The sequence below is a fragment of the Capsicum annuum genome, unplaced genomic scaffold (genome assembly GCF_002878395.1).
Source record: "Capsicum annuum cultivar UCD-10X-F1 unplaced genomic scaffold, UCD10Xv1.1 ctg1936, whole genome shotgun sequence".
Taxonomy (NCBI): Eukaryota; Viridiplantae; Streptophyta; class Magnoliopsida; order Solanales; family Solanaceae; genus Capsicum; species Capsicum annuum.
In genome coordinates, this window is record NW_025825201.1 from 420,517 (window position 1) to 444,832 (window position 24,316).

The 24,316-nt window shown below is 34.8% G+C and overlaps 1 protein-coding gene across 1 annotated transcript; it reads right to left on the reverse strand.

The window, feature by feature from the left end:
- Nucleotides 1-1,576: 1,576 nt before the first annotated feature.
- LOC107841212 (glycine-rich protein 5-like) lies at nucleotides 1,577-24,018 on the reverse strand. The gene is made up of 3 exons (XM_047402349.1): nucleotides 23,849-24,018; nucleotides 2,039-2,364; nucleotides 1,577-1,689 (listed from the first exon to the last, which is right to left on the reverse strand). The coding sequence occupies exons 1-3, from the start codon at nucleotides 24,016-24,018 to the stop codon at nucleotides 1,577-1,579; spliced, it is 609 nt and encodes a 202-aa protein (XP_047258305.1).
- Nucleotides 24,019-24,316: the final 298 nt, after the last annotated feature.

A 24,316-nucleotide genomic window follows, 5' to 3' on the forward strand; every position in this document is an offset into this window, starting at 1 on the left:
ATTCCAAGTACTGACACATACCTTTCTTTTGTGCTATGATGTCTTATATCATAGGTTCAGACGCATGGACCCCCGATCATACTTAACAGTTCAGATATCCAGCATTCAGAGTTAGTGGTGAGTCCTCATAGTTCAAGGATATGATTATTATTTTAGCTTTTTAGTTTATTTTAGTAGTTTGGAGTTAGTTGGGGACTTGTCCCATCAACTCCATGTTCAGACAGTAGAGGCTTTTCAGACTAGAGTATTTTTAGAAAGATGTTCAGTGTTAGTATTGATATACCATATTCAATATTTATTTATAGTATTGAACCTTATGGCTAGATATTCGCCTAATTTCTGCATATTTACAATGTTATTATTTAGTTAATACAACAGGTACTAGTCATGGGTTAGCTTGTGGTCCCTCATGATTATGAGCAGTGTGTAGCATCCAGGGTACAGACTCGGGGTGTTACACTGCATCATCCAGAGGGTTAAAGAGATAAACCTCCTTCATTCTCGTGTTGCTCTTTGCATCCAACCATCTAAGGATCCTTGGATGAGAAACCTCATCCGGGTAATCCTTGAGTTGCTTTTGGAGGGGAGGAATGACTTTAAATACCCAAGCCTAAAATATGTAAACGGGAAGCAATCAAAAAAATCATAATAAATATTCAATATAAACTTGTACAATAGTATACAAATAGTGATTAAATTTACCATGAAAACCCAGGAAAATTGTTACAATGTGATCATCTTTGGTGATAGCTTTGTCAATAAATATTTGATAGTCAACTTGTAGTTGTCATATCCCAAGGGACAATTGTTGAAATTTTGAAGATCCTTAGCAAGCCCCAACAAATCATCTTCTATGACTTTGTAGACGTCTCTTTCCAATATAACGGAATGGCAAACCAAACTAAGCACAATTGCTCCTTGTACTTATTTTATCCTTGAGATCTTCTAAAATATCATGGTTTTGTAGCAATGTCCAGCAATGTCCAATAGCCCATCTACTTTTTCCTTGTGTTTGTTGATTTTGGTGGGTAGTCGCTTTGACTATGTCTTCCCTTTATTTGATGGTGGTGGTTTGGCTGTCCTACTTACCTTGGACTTTTTGGGGGGAGGGGTGTTTCCTTGATAAGAGGTTCTTTGAACGATCACATCTCAAGCCTATCACTATGGCAAACTCTTTCATGCCAAAACAAACTGCCATGCCGCTATAGTTGATCCAAATTTCATCCATCTTTTAACCCCTTTTAATCTATACATCCCCCACGTACTTGATCCTGTGCTTGAGAAGAACATATACTATGCTCATTTAGAAACAGACATTATTGTCCCCACGAAGATTAAGAAAGTGTCCAAAACAACTCTTCTTTAACAATTTATCTACTTTGTCCTTCTTTGTAGTATTCCTAAAGTTATCAAAAGGTTTCCCCAATTAAGATTTATGTACAAAATCACCAGTTAGTTATGCAGGGTCATATATCAAAATCGCAACTTAAAACCTGTCAATACTAATAGTTTTGACAGGATCATGCTGGGATTTCGATCTATATGCATACCCCATTAGTGATGCATTATCATCATGTTAATCATCATCATCTTTCCTATTTTCTACATCCTCCTCTTCTTGTTTATCTTCTTCTTGTTCCTCCACACTTTTATTTTCCTGACAAGCCTCTACATACCCTTCTCCACCACCTTAATATCATTTTTCATAACTTTCCTCAGCTTCACTTTTCCCTGATTGAGATTGTTCAGGAAGTTCCTCCGAATCCATCTATACCCTAACCTTATTTGTTAGGTGGTTAGAAGTTAATCCCCGCTTAGTTTCTTTTCTTTTGGGAGACATCTTTTAAATTCAAACAACAGGAAAAAAATATATACATTACCATTGATGTTTTCATGATTTTTAAAAAAAGGTAAGACAAATTTCAATAAATTTTTATACTCCACAATACAAAAAATATTCCAACAAATAACCAATTAGTTGGAATAGATAAATCATCTGTTTGAAGACCTATTTAATATCTCCCAACAAATGTTCCACCTGTTGCAATAAATGGACCACCAATACCAGCACCAATTCCACTGAGACCACCACTACTACCACCAACGCTAATAATACCACCACTAAGACCACCAACACCACCACTAAGACCACCAACACCACTAGTAAGACCACCAAGATAACCAATAATGCCACTGAGAGCACCAACACCACCACCAATGCCACCAATACCACCACTAAAACCACCAACACAACCACCAGTGCCATCGAAACTACCAAGACCACCACCAATGCCACCGAGTCTACCAATAATACTACCACCACCAACGTCACCAATACAACTACCAAGACCACCAACACCACCACTAAGAACACCACCACTAATACCACTAATACCAATACCAAGACCACCGCAACTATGACCAAGACCACCAACACTGCGATCACCACCATCACCACCAATACCACCAATACCAACACCACCACCACCACCATCAAGATGACCAACATTACCACCAAGACCACCAACAACACCACAAACACCACCAACACCAACACCCACCAACAACACCACAAACACTATCCAATAATATCATGATAGTCAATGGAACATAGCGATAAAAACTAAGGTTTCCCATGTTTTTCCTATATTTTTAGCATCAAACTTAAAATGGTTACCCTATTCTCAAAGATAATACAACTAAAAGTCTTTTTTTTCATCATTAACTAAAAATCCCTAATATTTAGAAAAAATAAAAAATGCAAAATTCTTATCGAACTCTGTTACCTGTAAAGACAAAGAAAATGATGGATAAAAGTAAGAATGAAGTCAAAATTAACAACTATGAGGTCTAAAATAGGAAGAAAATAGATTTGTTGAGAAGGGTTGAGCAATATGTTGAGTAGTTGTTATTTATATTATTGAGAGAGAAAGAAAAGAGTGAGAACTAGAGGTTTGAAATGATAAAATATTTTTCCCGTAAATGGATGATTTGTATTTTTAAAAAGAATGACAGGTTCTAAAAATGTTAATTTTGTCCGAGTTGATCATAATTATTTTTTTTTAAAAGAGATAAATTCTAATCATTTCATCATAATAAATTGAACTAATATCAATTGGAACACTAATGTATTTAATATTAGCTCAACAATATGTTAATATGAGTTGTTTCAACCCAGATTGATCGATTAATGACTCAGGTTAGGAGGAACGCAATACCAACATCATGCGATTGGAGCGACTCAATTGAAATTATAGTTGAACCTATGAACTCATCCATAATTCAAGATAAATTAATTTAGGTATTGTAAATAATAAATTAATGTGAATTGTTTCAACTTAGATTGATCGATTGATGACTCATGTCAGGTCGAACATAATACGAACATCATGCAATTGCAATGACTCAATTGAAATTGTAGTTGAACCTATGAACCTATCCATAATTCTAGCAAAATCAATTTAGGTATTTCAAATAATAAGTTAATATTAATCATTGCAACTAAGATTGATCAATTGACTACTCAGGTCTGAGGGAAAGCAATACCAATATCATGTAATTGCAATGACTCAATAGAAATTGTAGTTGAACTTATGAACTCATCCATAAATCTAGCTAAATAAATTTATGTATTCCAAATAATAAGTTAATATGAATTATTTCAACTCAGATTGATTGATTGATGATTCAGGCCAGGCTGAATACAATACCAACATCATGCAATTATAATGACTCAATTGAAATTGTAGTTGACGCAATGAACTCATCTATAATTCTAGCTAAATTAGTTTAGGTATTTCAAATAATAAGTTAGAATCGTCTCAACTAAAATTGATCGATTGATGACTTAGGTCAGAAGAAATGTAATACCAACATCATGCAATTGTAATGACTCAATTGAAATTATAGTTGACTCTATGAAATTATCTATTCTAGCTAAATCAATTTAGGTATTTCAAATAATAAGTTAATATGAATCATTTCAACTAAGATTGATCGATTGATGACTCGGGTCAGGAGAAAAGCAATACCAACATCACATAATTGCAACAACTCAATTAAAATTGTAGTTTAAATACCCCATACCTTTCCTAGCTCAGTTTAGCTCCTAGAATATTAAAGGTTACCTTTGAAAATGAATAACACTTGATACATATAGAATTTTCATTCATTTTAAAGATCAAGACCCACAAAAGTATAGATAATTGAACCAGCTTTCCAACGATACCAATTTCGCCTTAATCTGATGCTCGGTTGAGAAGTTAGGCCAATTTTAGTGAAAATAATAGGGCATTTTGACAGGCACTGCGTCGCAGTGAAGGACAAAATCACAATTGTTTGATTCTAGTGAAGCACCGTTATTAGCTCGGGTCATGGAGAAATTCCAGTTCCTATTCGTCCCATTCTAGAAGTTCAACACAATTAGCTTGTATCACGCTAAAATTCCTAAATAGACCGACACCGCATTGCAGAGGAGTGAAAAATGACACTCGTCCTTTTCCAGTGGCCCAACGCGATCACGCTACGTTGCGCCAAAGGCCATAATGACACTCATCCTTTTTCTGGTGGTGAACGCCATTACACCACATCGCACCAAAGCCCAAAGTAACAATGGTCCCTTATCAAGTGAGCCACTGCAATAGCCCTACGTCGCTGTGGTGTGCCAATACATGATTTTCATGTTCCGAATTAAATTTTACAAAGGGAAATTAGTCATTTCTCCAAGCCCCAATTCATTTAAAACACAGAATTTAACCTATCCTAGGCATTTTATGCATACTTTTCATCAACTTTCTCTCAAAGAAACCCTAGAACATCAAACCTTCATCCCCAAGAAATCCAAATTATACCATTCTTTTTCTAAGATAGATCAAAATTAAGGATTTCCAATTCAAGAACTTCAAGAATCTATCTTCAACAGAACATATAGGGATTCAACATTCAATGTGGAGTTTTTCAACAAGGATAATCCTTTCATCACTGTGTCCAAAATTAGTTTTTGAAGTAAATATTCTATGAATATATAAGATTTTGAATTAGGGTTATGCCCAATATTTCTATTTGCAATATTATGAGATTTAAAGTGAATTAAATGTTGAATTGCATGTCTACTTTCGTATTTTCATGCGTATTGTAGAAATTTCTAGATTTAGACTTACATTATTAATATTTTCATTACTTAACATGAGTTTTATGATGATTAGACATAAAATAGATACATGGGTTATTAGCCGTAGTTTGAATGTTGTTATTTCAAGAAGATTATGCTTTTAAGCATCCCATGACTTGTTAGATTCAGATTTTGAACAAAGATTTGATCTTTTAATCTCAACTTAGATATGGAATCCGCTTTACAGATTTAGCTACAGTTTACATTAAATATAATTATAAGAGGTTTTCATTGTAAACCCTTATATTAGTTTTCAAAAGTGGATTTTCGACAGAATGAGCATACAGATTAAAGGGAGTAGTATTTAGAACCGAGTTAGGTATGTTTACATACCCCAGATTATGATCCAATCTAGGTATAAATTATTCTCATTTCTATATGGATGACAGTTACAGATGTGATCTCTTAGATTAGGTTATACTCCTTGGCAAAAGTATGACACCTCTCTCCAACGTGATGTTTTTCCATAAGGAAACTAGACGTTGGACACTATGATTGCTCACATAGTCTATGTCGGTTAGAAGAACCTCCCTAATAGTAAAGACTTGCATAATATTTTTTAAAAGTATTTCCCTACAGCTTACAGAAAAGTGTAAAGAATAATAGAAAATCTATTAAAAAACTAAGTGTAAAGGCTCACAGATTTATTCAAATATTGCTTTACATGTGACATCAGCTATGAGGTTTCCAATTTTAGATTTCAGATATAAAAGTGAGGCCTTCCTACACTTAGACAGTATGATTTATAGATAGAATACCAGTACATCTTTCAGAAATTAAATGTTATGACTCACTAGATTTATGCAACTGGTTTTGCTAGTCGTGATTATGATTTTTAGTTTTCAGATATTCCAGCTTATGTGAGTCATCTATATTTAGCATGCATTCTTTTATAAATTTATAATAATATTGAGATATTGATTTACTTGTGAATTAACCCCCATATACTCAATACAATCCAGAAGTATTGATCCACATATACATCTATGTGCTACATTGTCTCATAATGTAGGTTTAGGTGCTCAGTTTCAGCAACGTGAGTGATTTCGAGCATCTTCATCTACATCCCGATAGTTGGTAAGTCCTGATAGTCCGGGGACTTATCCATTCAATTTTTTTCAACTTAATCGTATAGATAATTCAGTATTCATAGACAATTTGAGTCAGCTAGGGGTTTGTCCCTGTGACTCTCTAGTTATTAGTAGTAGAGGCTTTTCAGACTACTAGATATGATTCAGATTTCTAGTATTGATTGATCAAACTCTTGAGTTTGGTATTTTTAGACATTATATTTAGTTAATTTTACTTTATCCCAGACAAAATTCTATATTTTTTCTTTGATTTTATGTCATATTTCTCTATTAAGAGTTTCAAATTTAGTAAAAGTCTTATAAGGTTAGATTAAAGCTACTCGTAGTCTTAACCATCGTGTGATGTCTCGGGACCAATTTTTGGAGCATTACAAACATGGTATCAGAGCCTAAGGTTATAAGAGTCCTAGGGAGTCAGACAAGCCATGTTACATATAGTCTTGATCATGGGTGTGAAGTCCGCCATATTTATGAGCAAGAGGCTACCAGATATTTTATTGAAATCATCTCTTTCTTTCATGATCTATCACGCTTACAATATCTCTATCTTATTTTTACTCATGCTCTTACATGATAGTTGAATATGCCTCCTCGTTGAGCTAATGCCTGTAGAAATGATAACCAGCCACCCCAGCCTGCTGATCCTCTGAATGAGAATGTATCCCATGCTAAATTTTGGGCTACCTTTTAGGCATTATCCCAAAGTGTGACTGCTAATGTTCAGGGAAACCATCAAGGGACAGTCTTACTTCAGCAAAATGGGGATTTCACAGCAGCCAGAATTCGAGATTTTATGAGAATGAATCTGCCTGAGTTCTTCCGGTCAAAAGTCGATGAGGACCGATAACTTTATTTAGATGAGGTGAAGAAGATCACCCAGATTATGCATATTTATAAGAAGGAGAGTGTATAGTTAGCATCCTATAGATTGAAGGATGTAGCATATGATTGGGACCATATGAAAGAATGGTAGAGGTGAGAATGCATCTCCTATGAGTTGGCAGGTGTTTTAGGATTCATTTCTCGATAAATTCTTTTTGTATAAAATGAGAGAAGCTAAGGTAGAAGAGTTTGTGAACCAGAGGTAAGGCTCAATGATAGTGAAACAATACTACCTTAAGTTCAACAGTTGTCTAAGTATGCCCATGATACGGTGGCTGACCCTAGGGCGAGTATGAGCAAGTTTATTACTGAAGTATGTAGTTTGGTAGTCCAGAAGTGTAGGACTGCCATGCTTGTTGGAGACATATATCTTACTAGGTTGATGATTCATGCCTAATAGATTGAGTTAGAAAAGGTGAAGGAAAGAGAGAGGGGAAATAAAAAGTCTAGAATCGAGCAGTTTGAGTATGGCCAGACAAAGTATGGTAGGGGAAATTGTTTGCTGTTCCAAAATCATTCATCTATGCCACTTCCATCTTTATCTAATTCTCCTACCTCCATAGCTAGGTAAGAGTAGTGGGGTAAGATTTATATGTCCAAATCTCAAAATAATATAGGTAGAAAACCCAATTATCCTCCTTGTGCTAACTGTGGTAAGAATTATCCTGGTGAGTGTTTGTTGGGACAAAAAGATTGTTATGGTTGTTGTAAGTAGGGACATGGAATCAAAGAGTGTCCACATGCTAAGAAGGGAAACAAGGATGTTCGTCCCTAGACTTAGGCTACTAGCTCACCAGCCCCTCTAGGTCTCCCAGTCCCTCTTCATGGTGCACCATCCAGTACCGGTGGTGGTCAGCGCTAGAATTAGTTTTATGCTTTACCATCCCATCAAGAGTAGGAGGATTCACTGGATATTTTTACTAGTATGCTTCATGTCTTTTATCCTACTATTGGTGTGTTGTTAGCAAATTTGATAGACTTAGATATAGTCGAGCTTAACCTTATTCTTGATATAGATTGGCTCTATTCTTGTTATGCATCCATACATTGTCACACCCGAGTGGTAAGGTTTCAGTTTTCAAATGAGCCAGTCCTTGGGTCGAAAGTTAATTTAGTGTCTCCCAAGAGTCATTTCATATCCTATCTTAAAGCTAGAAAGTTGATGTCAAAGGGGTACATCTATCATCTAATTTGATTCAAAGACACTATGTGTGAGAATCTAACAGTTAGTTAGTCAGTGTAGTCAATGATTTTCCTGATATCTTTCTCAAAGATTTTTCAGGGGTATGTCCCGATAGGGAAGTAGAATTTGGTATTAATCTTCTCCCAGATACTCAGCCTATCTCTATTCCTCCATATCTTATAGATCCAGTCGATCTTAAAGAGTTAAAATAATAGCTTAAAGATTTATTAGATAAAAGTTTCATAAGGCCCAGTGTCTCTCTATGGGAAGCTCCCGCCCTATTCATGCAAAAGATAGATGGTTCTTTGTGAATATGCATTGACTATTATCAGCTGAATAAAGTCACAGTCAAAAACAAATATCCGCTTCCTAGGATTGATGACTTATTCGACCAGCTCCAAGGTGCAAGTTATTTCTCAAAGATAGACCTTAGATCAGGCTATTATCATCTTAGAGTAAGGGAATATGATATTCTAAAGATAGCTTTTAGAACCCGTTATGGTCATTTTGAGTTTCTAGTCATGTCCTTCGGACTAACAAATGCCCCAACAGCCTTCATGAACTTGATGAATAGAGTGTTTAAACAGTATTTTAGATATGTTTGTCATAGTCTTTATAGATGATATTCTTGTCTATTCTCATGGTGATGATGATCATGTATACCACCTTAGAATTGTGTTACAAACTCTTAGAGATCACTAGTTGTTTGCCAAATTTAGGAAATATGAATTTTGGCTAAGATCAATAGCTTTCCTTTGTCATATTGTTTCCAGTGATGGCATTATAGTTGATCCCTAAAAGTCAAAAGTTGTAAGAAACTGACCTAGACCTATCTCTCTATCAGACATCCAAAGTTTCTTGGGTTACGCTGGATATTATAGATGCTTTGTTGAAGGTTTTTTTTCTATTGCGTCTATAAGACCCCGCAAGTTTTCTCGTTGTCTAAGCCTTTAGAGCATGATAAAGGAAGCCTTATACTTAGAAGTTTGGCTAAGTATTGAGACTTAGTCATTTTCAAGACCTTCAAACTTTGAATATTTCATTTCTGACCTTCCCAACCTTCGATAGTTGACATTTTAGCTAATTCATGATCCGAGAGGTCAATGGGTATTCCTGGATAAGTTTCATATTTTTCGGACCGAATTTAGACCTTGTTTGGTGTCCTACAATAGTGGACCAATGTGATCTTGGTGCGCCGCGTCGCCCATCGCGTTGGTCAAATTTTTGTGTAGGAACTGCCAGTCAAAGTACTGAGGCTCAACACAATCATGGTGCGATGCATTGAGTATCACATCATTGCCAATGACATGCTGCATTGCCTAAAGCGTCGATGCCCAGTTTTTCATCTTTTAAAATCCATGTCCAAGGGGGCAATTAAGTCATTTTGCCCTACCCCTTTTCAGTCATAACAGGAAATTAAAGCCCCAAAACACCAAAACATAACCTCATCTCTCAAATTTCTTAAGAATTCATCCAAGGGTTTCAACCCAAAACTCAAGAGAACATAAAATTTAACCGTTAGTTTTCAAAATTTCTTTAATAATTGGAATCCCCAAACCAAGAGCTTCAAGAATCACGCAACAAGAGTACAAATAGAGTCTCAAAAGCAAGAGTTCATTCAAAGCTTCTAATTTAAGGTATGTGGGGTTTGAACAAGAACACTTCTTCTGTTCTCGTGCCTAATGCTTTGATTTTATGAAAGAATTTCATATTTTTACCGGTGAGTTTATATCCAATTTACTCTATTTTGAGTTTATCATTTTAGAAATTGTTCAAGTCTTAAAATTTCTTGTTATCTCAATTAATTATGCCTTGGATTGAGGATCTATGTTGTGAATTGTATTCCCCATTGAAAATTGATATTTTTAAGTGTTTCCAAAGTTGAAGTCAAGAATTAAATCTTATTATGAAATTTAGATCATTTGAGTACATGTTGATGCTTTAAGTCAAGTGTGAGTTGTGATATTTCTTGAAGGCTATGTTTTTAGCATGATTTAATAAGCAAGTACTTTTATTCTTAAAGAAAGATCGCTTTTGACCCCAACCTAAGATAGGAATCCATATTGTTTATGATTTGAAGAAAAGAAAAGCATAAGTGGCTTTCATTATACATTAGTATACTATTTTAAGGTGGATTTCCTAAATTTCTGAGCCTAAGTATGGGAGTAGTATTTAGCACCGAGTTGGTATTGTTCCAAGGTTTCATGCTCAAAAACAACGAGCCACCTTAGGATGATAATTTACCCCAAGTGGGTTAAGATAGTGATCACTAAAGTTAAGGTTCTATTCCAATGGCAAGGGTAGTACAGCTCTCCCCAACATGGTCAAGATGTTGGACTCTATGTCAGCTCACATGGTTTATGTCGGTTAGAAGAAACTCCCAAGTACCCAAAGAGTCCCATAGTTTCATAGTCATGAGTCTTTGAATTCCTAAAGTTTCAAAAGATGTTCTTTATTCTCCTTAAGATAAAAGTATAAGTTTAAAAGTTATTATTTTAAGATTTCTTTTTGGTTTACAAGCTTTGAGAATAAGAGGAGAATACAGATTTTAGAACTAAGTATAATCACTCACGAGATTTATATTACATGTTTCATTGTACATGACTTATGAGATTTATATTTTGGACTTATTCAAGATATGTGAGTTATACTTATTCAAGATATGTGAGTCATTCATATTTCCATGCATGGTTTCATAACAAGTAATGATATTGTTTACTTAATGTATATAGCCCCATATACTAAGTACATCCTCAAAGTACTGATCAACATATATGTCTATGTGCTACATTGTCTCATAATGTAGGTTCAGGTGCTCAGTCTCAGCCACGATAGTGATTCCCGAGTATCATTGTCTACACTCTATAGTAGGTGAGTCCTCATGGTTCAAGGACCTATTTCTCAGATTTTCAATTTTGATATCAATTTTTATGGCTTTTAGTTCAGTCGAGTCAGTTGGGGGTTTGTCCCAATGACTCTCTAGTTCAGTAGTAAGTAGAGGCTTGCCGGACTAAATTAGTAGTTGAATTCCAAATTTTTAGTGTTGATTTCTTAGATGATTATTTCAGTTATTCCAACTTAGATTTGATAAGATATAGTGCTGTTACTTGACTTATCTATCCTAAAGTAAGTGTTAGAAGTAGTAGCAGGCTCAAAGGGTTAGCTTGGGGATACTTGTAGCCTTAAGCACTGTGTATCATTCTAGGATGAGATTTTTATGGCGTTACAGTGTCCCTATGTCTAGATTGACTCAGAAGAAAGTTAATTTTTAGTGGTCAGATTCCTATGGGAAGAGTTTTAGGAGTTGAAGAGTCGGCTTACTTCAACCCTAGTTTTAGCACTACCTGATGATAAAGATGGGTTTGTTGTCTATTGTGATGCCTCTAGAATTGGTTTGGGTTGTGTTTTTGATGCATAAGGGTAAGTTTATAGCCTATGCCTCTAGACAGCTTAAGCCTCACTAAAAGAACTATGCTACCCATGACATTGAGTTAGTGGCTGTTGTGTTTGCATTGAAAATTTGGAGGCACTATCTTTATCGTGTTCATGAGGATGTGTTTAAGGACTACCAAAGTTTGCAGTATGTATTTACTTAGCAGGAATTAAATCTTTATCATAAAAGGTAGTTAGAATTATTGAAGGATTATGATATGAGTGTGGTGTATCATCTGGGCAAGGCCAATGTAGTGGAAAATACCCTTAGTATATTGTCTATGGGCAGTATTGCTCATATGGAGAATGATAATAGAGAATTACCTTGAAAAGTTCATAGGTTAACTAGATTGGGTGTGAGGTTGGTTGACTTAAGTGAAGTGAATGTTTGGTTTTAGAGTAGTTCAAAATCTTCTGTAGTGTCTGATGTGAAATAGAAGTAGGATAGGGATCCTAGTATGGTCAAACTGAAGGGGTCAATTAAATACCAAAAGGTAAAGGTTTTCTCCCAAGGGGGAGATGGTGTGTTAAGATACTAGAGTAGATTGTATGTGCCATATGTTGATGATTTGAGGTAGCAGATTATGGAAGAACCGCATGATGCGCGTTGTTTCATTCATCCAGGAGCCACCAAGATGTACCTCGATCTGTGAAAAGTCTATTGATGGAGTAGTATGAAGAGAGATATCATAGAATTTATAGCCAAGTATGCAACTTGTCAATAGGTTAAGGTCGAACACCAAAGACCTGGTGGCACTTTTTAGGAGTTTAGTATTCCCACTTAGAAGTGGGAATAGGAAAATATGAACTTTGTGACTGGATTACCCCATTCACATCGACAACATGATTCGATATGGGTTACTGTAGATAGATTGACCAAACCATCTTATTTCTTGCTAGTTCACACATCCTACACAACTAAAGATTATGCTAAGTTGTACATCAGAGAGTTAGTTAGATTGCATAGAGTTCCCTAGTCCATCAACTCAGATAGGGGTACTTTGTTTACTTCTCAGTTTTGGAAGGACCTTCAAAAGGGTCTTGGTACCCAAGTTTATCTCAGTTCAGCTTTTAATCCACTGATAGATTGTCAGGAAGAGAGGACCATTCAGAATTTTGAGGATATGTTGAGGGCACGTGTCCTTGATTTCAAAGAAAGTTGGGATTACCACTTGCAATTGATAGAGCTTACCTACAATAACAATTACCATTCTAGTTCTCAGATAGCCTCGTTTGAAGTTCTTTATGGACAAAGGTGTAGATCACTAGTAAGTTGGTTCAAAGTTGGTGAGGCTGCATTGATTGGGCTAGATATGGTGTTTGAAGCCATGGAGAAGGTTCAGTTGATTTGAGAGAGATTGAAAACAACTCAGAGTCGACAGAAATCTTATACAGATGTAAGAAGGAGAGATCTTGAGTTTGAAGTAGAAAATCTTGTGTATTTGAAGGTTTTGCCCATGAAGGGGGTGAAGAGATTTGTCAAAAAGGCTAAGCTTGGTCCTCTATATGTAGGCCCCTACAAGATTTTGAGTTGTGTTGGGAAGGTAGCATATGAGCTTGAGCTACCTGCGGACTTATCAATAGTTCATCAAGTGTTTCATGTGTCCTTATTGAAGAAGTTCATGGATGATTCAACTGTTGTAATCACTCTAGAAAGCACAAATATTTAGGATAGCCTTCCATACGAAGAAGTCCTAGTAGAGATTCTTGATCATTAGATCCGTAGACTAAGGAACAAAGAAGTTCCCTTGGTCAAAGTTCTGTGGAAAAATCAGTCCCTTGAGGGTGCTACTTAGGAAGCAGAAGTAGACATGCGTACCAAGTATTCTTACCTTTTCTCCAAGAACTCAGATTCAACCGAAGGTAATAGTCTTCTTTAATTCAGTTCTTTTCCAGTCTCAAATTTAGTTATATACTTATCTTCATATCAATTCAAGCACTCACAGAATAGTTCAGTCGCTTAGTATGTTTTAGATTCAGTCATGCAATTTGTTTTAGTTTTGCATGCAAGTATATATAGCCCCAGTTCCTCATAATCTTCAGCTTAACTAGTCTCATTCGAGGATGAATGTCCCAAGGGGGAGAAAATGTACTACCCCATACCTTTCCTAGCTCAGTTTAGCATCTAGAATGTCAAGGTTAGCTTTGAAAATTAATAACTCTTGATACATGTAGAATTTTTAGGCTCTAGACCCACCAATGTGTATATAATTGGACCAGCTTTCCAAGGATACAAATGTTTCCTTAATCCGATACTCGACTGAGAAGTTATGGCGATTTTAGTGAAAATAGTAGGAAATTTCGACAGGCACCACGTCACAGTGAAGGACAAAATCGTAATTGCCCAATTCCAGTGAAGCACCACGATTAGCCTACATAGTATAGAAATTACAGTTCCCATTCGTCCCATTCTAGTAGCTCAATGCGATTAGCTTGTATCGCGCAAAAATTCTCAAATGGACTGACACTACATAGCGGAGGAGTGCAAAATGGCACTCGTTCTTTTCAAGTGGCACAATGCGATCATGATGCATCGCTCCAAAGTCAAAAATAACACTTGTCCTTTTTCCAGTGGCGTAACGCGATTACACCGTGTTGCGCTAAAGCCCAAAATGGCAATAGTCCCTTATCCAGTGACCCACCATTAAACCCCGTGTCGTGGTGGTGTGCCAATTTGAGATTTTTCAGTTTCGAGTTAAATTTTACAACAAGCAATCTAGTCATTTCTCCAACCCCCAATTCATGTAAAACACAGAATTTAACCCATCCTAAGCACTTTATGCATACCTTTCATCAACTTTCACCCAAAGAAACCCTAGAACATCAAACCTTCATCCCCAAGAAATTCAAATTTCATCATTCGTTTTCCAAGATAGCTCAAAATTAAGAATTTCCAATTCAAGAACTTTAAGAATCTATCTTCAAGAGCACACATAGAGATTCAACATTCAAGTTTCTTCATTTAATCATCAATCAAGGTATGTGGGATTTGTCTACAAGGATAATCCTTTCATCCTTATGCCTAAAATTAGCTTTGGAAGTAATTTTTCTATGAATTTATATGAGTTTTGATTTAGGGTTATGCCCAATATTGCTATTTGCAAGATTATGAGATTTCAAATGAATTAGATAATGAATTGTATGTCCACTTTTGTATTTTAATGCTTATTGCAAAAATTTCAAGATTTAAACTTACATTATCAATATTTTCATTACTTAGCATGAGTTTTATGATGATTTGACATTAAATAGTTGCATGGGTTATTAGCCCTAGTTTGAATGTTGTTATTTCAAAAAGATTATGCTTTTAAGCATCCCATTATTTGTTATATTCAGATTTTGAACAAAGATTTGATCTTTTGATCTCAGCTTAGATTTAGAATCCACTTTACAAATTTAGCTACAATTTACAGCAAACAAATTTACAATAGGTTTTCATTGTAAACCCTTATATTAGTTTTTAAAAGTGGATTTCCTACAGAATGAGCATACAGATTAAAGGGAGTAGTATTTAGCACCGAGTTGGGTATGTTTTCATGCACCAAAACTATGAGCCAACGTTGGTACAGATTATTAGACTATTCCCATTTATATAGGGATAACAATTACAAATGTGATCACTTATATTAGGTTGTACTCCTTGAAAAAAGTATGACACCTCTCCCCAATGTGAATCTTTCCCATAAGGAAACTAGATGTTAGAAACTATGATAGCTCACATAGTGTATGTCGGTTAGAAGAACCCCCTAACAGTACAGACTTTCATAATAGTTTTTAAAAGTATTTCCCTACAACTTACAGAAAAGAGTAAAGAATCACAAAAAAGCTTTAGAAAATGAAGTGTAAAGGCTCACAAATTTATTCAGATATTGCTTTACATGTGACATCAGTTATGAGGTTTCAGATTTTAGATTTCAGATATAAAAGTGAGGCCTTTCGACACTTAGGCGGCATGATTTAAAGATAAAATACCAGTACAGCTTTTAGAAACAAAATGTTATGACTCACTAGATTTATGCAACATGTTTTTCTATTCATGATTTTGATTTTTAGTTTTAGATATTCTAACTTATATGAGTCATTTATATTTAGCTTGCATTCTTTTATAAATTTATAATAATATTGAGATATTGATTTACTTTTGTATTCACCCCCATATACTGAGTACAATCCAGAAGTACTGATTCACATATACGTCTATGTTCTATATTGTCTCATAATGTGGTTAAGGTGCTCAATTTCTGCAACATGAGTGATTACAAGCATCTCCATCTACATCCCAACAGTTGGTGAGTCCTCATAGTTTGGAGACTTAGCCTTTCAGTTTTTTTCAGCTTAATAGTATAGATGAATCAGTATTCACAGACAATTTGAGTCAGCTGGGGGTTTATCCCAGTGACTTTCTAGTTATTAGTAGTAGAGTCTTTTCAGACTGCTAAATATGATTCAGATTTCCAGTATTGCTTGATCAGACTCTTGAGTTTAATATTTTCACATAATATATTCAAATAATTTTAGTTTAACTTGGTAAGAATTTCGTATTTTAGCTTTTATTATATGTATTTATTTCTCTATTATGAGTTTTAGATTAAGTAGAAGGCTTACAGGATTAGCTTAAGGCTACTCGCAGTCTTGAGCATTGTATGACATCTCGGGACCCAATTTTTGGGTGTTATATGGTTGAACCTATGAACTCATCCATAATTCTAGCTAAATAAATTTAGATAAATCAAATAACAAGTTAATATGTATCATTTCAAATAAAATTGATCGATTGATGACTCTGGTCATGAGGAATGCAATACCAACATCATACAATTGCAATGACTCAATTGAGAATTGTTGTTGACCCTATGAAATCATCCATAATTCTAGAGAAATAAATTTATGTATTTCAAATAATAAGTTAATATGAATTATTTCAACTCAGATTGATCGATTGACGGCTCAGGTCACGAGTAACGCAATTCCAACATCATATAATTGGAACAACTTAACTGAAATTATAGTTAACCCTATGAAATCATACATATTTCTAGATAAATCAATTTATATATTTAAAATAATTGATGACTCGAGTCAGGAGGAACACAATGCAAACATCATGCAACTACAATATCAGGAACACAATGCAAACATCATGCAATTACAACGACTAAATTGCTATTGTAGTTGATCCTATGAAATCATAAATAATTCTAAATAAATCAAATTAGTTATATAAAATAATAAGTTAATATGAATCATTTCAACTAATATTAATTGATTGATGACTCATATCAGGAGGAATGCAATGCCAACATCATGCAATTGCAACGATTCAATTGAAATTGTAGTTGAAACTGTAAAATCATCCATAATTCTAGCTAAATAAATTTTGGTATTTCAAATAATAAGTTAATATGTATCATTTCAACTAATATTGACCGATTGATCACTCATTTCAGGAGGAACACGATATCAATATCATGCAATTGCAACGACTCAATCAAAATTGTAGTTGACCCTATGAACTCATCCGTAATTCTAGCTAAATCAATTGAAATTGTAGTTGGGCCTACGAAGTCAATTGAAATTTTGTTAAACTAGATGTTCAACCTATTTCAACAAATGACTTATCTATTGTAAATTATCAAATAGACGTTTCCATCCGTTGTGACAAAAGAATGAGCTGTTGAAAATTATCAAACAAATATTGACATCTTTTGAAATAGATGACTTATCTGTTTAGAGATTTTTTTTATTTTAAATTATTTTCTTTCTCAAATAAAAATATATAAAATACTAAGGTAATAAAAAATATTTCTTGGATAACTCACAAATCGCCTCATTGAGCTGTCTTACCTTGTCTTTTAAATGTCACTCCCTTCTCGTGACCCACAAATTTATCAATGAATATTTAAACCCATATCTAGAATTATCTCTCCTTCATCCATAAATTAATTCATCTCTCTTCTTTCTTTTTCTCTCCTCTTTAGGGTAATCATAATCGTCTCTTTTTTTTTTTATCTCTTTTCTCTCTTTTACCTCCACTTTCGCATGAGGATCCTTTCGAATTTCAACCGATCTATATATTTTCTTAACTGAAATTGGTGTTTGATCCCTTTGATTTTGACATTGAAGGTAAGGTCATTATTGCTCTTTTCTTCTCGTCTTCTTCTTTGCATGTTATTTAAATTAGTTATTTACATCTGTTGTTTTTATTTATATACCCACTTCCCATTTCCTATTTATTAAGAAAATTAAAGGAAAGGTGTCTTTTAAGCCTTCAATAAATGAACCGTTGTTTTTATTAAAATATGTGAAAAAATTCATCTGTTGGGAGAACTTAAAAAGTCTTGTTGGCTGTATTATTTTTTGTAGGTCTTTTGTTTGTTTCTTGTTAATGTTGTGGTTGATGTTGTTAATAGTGTTGGAACACATGGTGTTATTTCTTTACTGTTGATGCTGTTGTTGATGTTAGTGTTGGTGGTGTTGCAATAGATTCTCCAACTGTTGCTACTGATGAATCAGCTATTGGAATAAATCCAAAAGCTCTTCCAATAGATGACCCATATATTGCTACAGAAGAAGTAACTATTGGAACCAATCAAACCACTAACAAGGTTGGTTTGATTTATTCCAATAGATGACCCATATGTTACAAAGTGTCAACCATCTATTGCCACAAATGCATCACTTATTGCAATAAATGGCTCATCTATTTAATAGATAGGGAATCCGTAACAATAGATGGGTCATCTGTTGGAACGCTGTTGTAATGTATTGTATTTATTTAATTTTGTGTTACCCTTTTTTAAAAATTAAGCAGACATCATTTGTAATTTTCTTTTTGTTTTTCTCTTATTTGACATCAGTTTTTTTCTCTTGTTTGAACATATAAGGAAGTGAAAGTTTATCATCTTTTGACTAACCAACACAAAAGGCTAGAGTAAAGATGAGCTCAGAGGAATAAAATGCTTGCAGATGGAACCACTTCATGTGTGGGAGGTATGTATTACTGGTCATGTTATCATGAAAACACACATAGAGTACCCTGATTTTGTGAATGCTATTTTTTATCAATTCGACATTGATCATTCAAAGAAGATATTTGCAATTTTAAAGTTAAGTTTGACAGGTTCAAATTGATAACGCTGAGGGACTTTGTAGGTGATGTCGATATTCTATTATAGTTTAATAATGATTTGGCAAATGTTTATGTGTAAGGTTTGATGAAGGGATAAAATTTTAGTGTCATTGTAAGAAGATTCAATAGTGATTGGACTGATTTTAAGGGTTCAATGGACTTTTGAAATGCCTCCGAAGCGTTATACTGCTGTCACAAAGTATGAAAATCAATATAGTTATTGGCCAAGACTAAATTTATATGGTTGAGTTGCTCGGGGTGGAAATTATACGACAGAAGGTATCATAGGATAATACCTATGAGGGAAAAGGGAGTTGACAAAGATTATATCATCTCAGACCTCATTTAAGAAGAAACACAGGGTACCAAGGAACGTGTAGCGAATCTAGATGATGAAATTGACTTAAACCATGAAAAATCTAAATGACATACAAATAAGAAACTATATCAAAAAAATAAAAATTCATCACCCATCTTTCTCAAAAGAAAAATATTGCAGCTGGCCGCTTTGCTAGGTAATTACAACTTATTAGCATGGTCGGAATGTTCACCTTCAGAGAAACTAACAAAACACCAAGGAAGCAACTTTGTGGGCACCGAGGGTAGAAATGATGTACAGTAAAGAATGAAACTTGCACCAAGTACTTCTGAAGATGAAATAAGAAATCAATCCAAGGTGGAAATTTTATAAGTTACACTTGCATAATATGCCTTTAGTTTGTGTTTCTGGTTACATCAATCCCAGAAAAAACAAAAAGGCTTGGGATTTATACCCATCTTCATACCTTTTTGTTTCCATTGCTTTGACCTTATCAAAACCATAACACAAAAATATAGGATGCAAGTTAAAATTCAGAAATTACCGCCTTGGCTTGATTCCTTTTCTCAACTTCAGAAGTTTTTGGCATAAGTTTCCTTCATTACTGTACATCATTTTAACCCTTGGTGCCTACAAAGTTGCTTTCTTAATGTTCTGTTATTTTCTATGAAAGCGATCATTCTGATGTAAGATCCCTCAAAATCCTAAGCTGAACTCAGTCTTTTAAAGCATGAAAAGAGGTCCCAGACTTAGAAATTTCAGCTAGGTGTTTATACTTAGAATTAATTAGCCTTCATTAGTTGTTGATCTTATTTTATGACCTTTATGACCTTAAAATGTCGATCCTTAGACTGAATCATGATCAGGTGTGTCAATAGGTCACTTTGGGTGAGTTTTAGATTTTTCAGACCTTGTTTAAATCATATTTGGGTGACCAAAATAGTGGGTCGACGCGACCTCGACACGTCGCGTCGCCCATTGCGTCGATGGATATTTTCCATAACTTTCAGTTCAAATTCCAGTGAATCAATATGAACTTGATGCGATGCATTGGTCACTGCGTCGGTACCATCGATGTAATGCATCGGTATACGCATTGCTGGGCACATTCTTAGTAATTAAAAAGTTTGCATTCAGAGGGGTATTTGTGTTAGTTTCCCACCTTATATCAGCCCTAAAAACATGAGATTAAGCCTTTCTAAAGTCTAAATCACTCATTCTCTCTCAAATTTTCTGAAAAACAAACCCTAGGGTATCCAATTTCAAATTCGAGCTTCAAGAACACACTATCAATCTTCACGAATTTCATTACCAAGGTATGTTAGGTGTTTATCCAAGGGTTTCCTTCCACCCATGGAGTTCAAGAACCTCTTTTAAATCTACAAGTTGATGGATTTCATGAATTACATAATTAAAGTGGAAATGTATTTATGATTTTGATATTATTTGATTTTCTAATCCATGATTAATAAAAAGTTTCATGTGATCTAAATAATATGTCTGTAGTGTGTTGTGGTTTTATGTTAAAAACCCCTTGAATTTGTAAGTTGGAATTGTAATCTTGATGCCTACATGTTGTTCATTATTTTGCTAATTATACTCTCTAAGTGTATGATGGAATGTTCATGTGAGTTGAATGGTGAAATCATGACATAATAGTATGTGCACAAGTTCATGACGTACAAGTGTTTGATAAAGTATCTCAATGAATGAATTATGACAAAGTATCTAGTTATCATGCTTGCAAGATTGTGCTATGTTTTACTATTTATGCTATCGAGTCCTAGGGGCACCTAATGTCCGACAATCTTGCTGTTTACCCAGATTTACAGTAGCTACAGAATAGTCTCAGTGATGTTGCATACATTAGTACTCAGTCAGTCATAGAACTTACTGTATTCAGTCAGTTAACAGAATTCAGTGAACTCAGTCCAGTTCAGTTAAACATCACGATCAATACAAGTTCAGTCAAACCTAGTATAGTCTATAAATCAGTTCAGTGTCTATTCAGTTGGGAGGAGGATTTAGCATCGAGCGAACCAGGGATTGGGACATTCCTGTCAGTGAAGGGTTTGACACTTAGTAGCAATACATGTGTTACAGAACTATGTAGCTAGCATAGGTTGAGATATCTTCCTACCATATAAGGGTTGATATATCTCATATGAGTTTTCTGCCAGTAAGGGTTGACAAAATATCTTCCTGCTAGATAGGGTTATCTCACAATCATTGTTAGTATCCCTTGGAAAAGTGCTAAGACCCTTCCAACTGGGGTCATAGGTTTGACCCCAACTCAGTTTATAATTGGGGTATGTTGGTTAGATAAACACTCCCATTGTTACAATTTTAGTTTTAGACTCATTATAGAACTCAGTTTAGTTCTGCAGAATTAGGACTGTCAGACACAATCACCCAGCTCAGTTTAGAACTCAGTTTAGTTCTATAGAATTAGAACTATCAGAAATAGTCATCCAGTTAAAAGTAATAAAATTATCAATAAACTCAAATATCATTCATTCAATTATCGAAACTCAGTATCCGATATTAGTATGATCTCACTTATAGTATACGTAGTTATGTGCATAGTATTGTATAATTAGTATTTATAGTAGTTTAAGATATACATGTACTCTTATTTAATTGCGTATATATTACTCAGTCAATCATTATTCATACATATGAACACTTGCATATTAGTCTACCTGACTTAGTATACCAGTACATTTAAAGTATTGACACATACTCTTTATTTTGCTCTGTGATGTCTTATATCATAGGTTCAGATGCATGGGCTCATAACCGTACTTAGCAGCCCAGACTATCTGCAACAGATTTAGTAGTGAATCCTCATAGTTCGAGGATAGAGTTATCATTCCAGTATTTCAGTAGTTCAACATGTTTAGTAGTCGGAGTTAGTTAGGGACTTGTCCCAACAACTCTATGTTCAAACAGTTAGAGGCTTTTAAACTTGATTATTGTAGACAAATATTTAGTAATCGGTATTCTTTTATCATTATTTAATTTATGTTGTGAACCTTATGGCAGTTTCAATCCAATTTCTGCATTTACATCAGTATTATTATGCAGTATATATAGAAGGTACCAGTCACGGGTTAGCTAGTAGTCTTTCAATATTATAAGCACCGTGTTACATCATGGGTGCAGATTCCGGCATTATAAACTTGGTATCAGAGCATAAGGTTCAACATATTCCTAAGGAGTATGAAAGCCACGTCTAGTAGAGTCTTGTGCATGGGTTTATAACGTGCCACACTTATTGACAAGAGGCTATGAGGTATTTTAGGAACAAATTCCCTTTCTTTAGTATCCATATCGTGTGAGTGAGCATGAGCTCAAGTTAAAATCTCTGTTCAATCCAATATTTATTTTCATTTATAGAATATGCCTCCAAAAAGGACTAACGAAAAAAGAATTGAAAATTAGCCAGCACCTTCGGTCGTTCAGGCAGATCCCCTGGATGAGCATGTCTTCCACACAGAATTCTGATATGCCCAAATTACAAACTTCTTATGAAAGTGTAAGTGGTCGTTGTCAAATATATAACCCAACTGGGTTAGGTGTCGAATCTCACAGGGAACACTGTCTTTACTAAGTATTGTGGTTGTTATTAGACTATTGGTCAAACATTTCTGAAGAAAAAGGGTGTTTTTGATTTATCAGTTGAATAAAAATTCTTGTCACAGAAAATAATCCACTTGTTGATTGTATAAAAAAATAGTAATTCAGTAAGAGTAGTCAAACTAGGGTTATGGTTACCAAGATAGTTAAATAGCTAGGGCTGTGAACTCTTTTGAATTCCCTATGAACAATTCTAATTGCAAGAGTAATAGAATTCTAAGGTTTACCCATTAGTTTCTCAACCTAAATGAGTAATTTTATCCCTTAATTCTTTCAAACATAAGGAACATATTATTTATTCAACTATAGTCTCACATGTGTTGATCAGGTTAAGGTATCTACCCTCTATCCAATGGTTAAAGCCTTTAGATTTGTGTAAACCCTTTCTTTTCCCAATAAACACTTTTCCATTTGAAAAAGTGATGTTCTTTGGCTCACTTTTCAAGTTTGCAACCAAGAAAAGTCATTAAAGTGAAGAAGGGTTTATGCAATATCAATTAATCATGGGTACTAGATTCACAACCCAATTCAGCTTTTCATATCAAGGCTCCTATAACCCTAGTTATGGGAGATTAGCCACACATCTCACTAATAGAAAGAGGATAAATCATTATGTTATTCATAAATTAATTCAAGATTTACTTACAAAGGTTACAAGAATTTGTTCATGAATCTTCAATAGAGATGGAATGATTAGATCCCCAAGATTTGCTTAATTCCCCAAAATACTATGTTACAAAGAGCTTCTAGATATGGAGACTATGATAACAAATGAAAAATGAAAGATAGATCCCAATAATAAAACCTAAAACTGGTATTTATACATTCCCGGGTAAAAAAGAATTTAAAATTTGAATTCAGAAAACCGCGTCCAAACTAACGGCCAAATTGGTGGTCCGTCGAGGGGTTGATGGTCCACTATTTGGTCCGTCACTGCTGATCCTAGATAGTCACATTCTAGATAAGGCTGAAGGCCAATCTACTGGTCCATCAAGAGACCTACGGTCCACCATTTGGTCCATCACTGTGTCTTTCAGGAGGCACTATTTTGGATAAGAATGTCAGTCCACTATTTGGTTTGTCGTTGAATCTTTCAGGAGGCAATGTTCTCGATAAGATTGATGGCCAATCTGGTAGTCCGTCACAGATCTGACGGTCCACCATTTGGTCCATCGCTGAGAGTTTTGAAACCTTGGGTTATGCGTAAGACTTGACGGTAAGGTTGGTGGTCCTTTGAAAGTGGACGGTCCACCATTTCAACTGTCAGAAGCAGTTTTCTATCACTTTCCACAGTCTTTTCCTTCAGCTAACTCCTTGCCTTGAAACACAAAAAACTCACATCAAATGCAACCTTGGTTGCTTGAAAACATCCAATTTTTCTAATAAAAGATGCAAAAATGTTTTGTCAAAAAATGAAACATCAACACCCTCAACTTAATATCATTGCTTGGCCTCAAGAAACTCAACACCT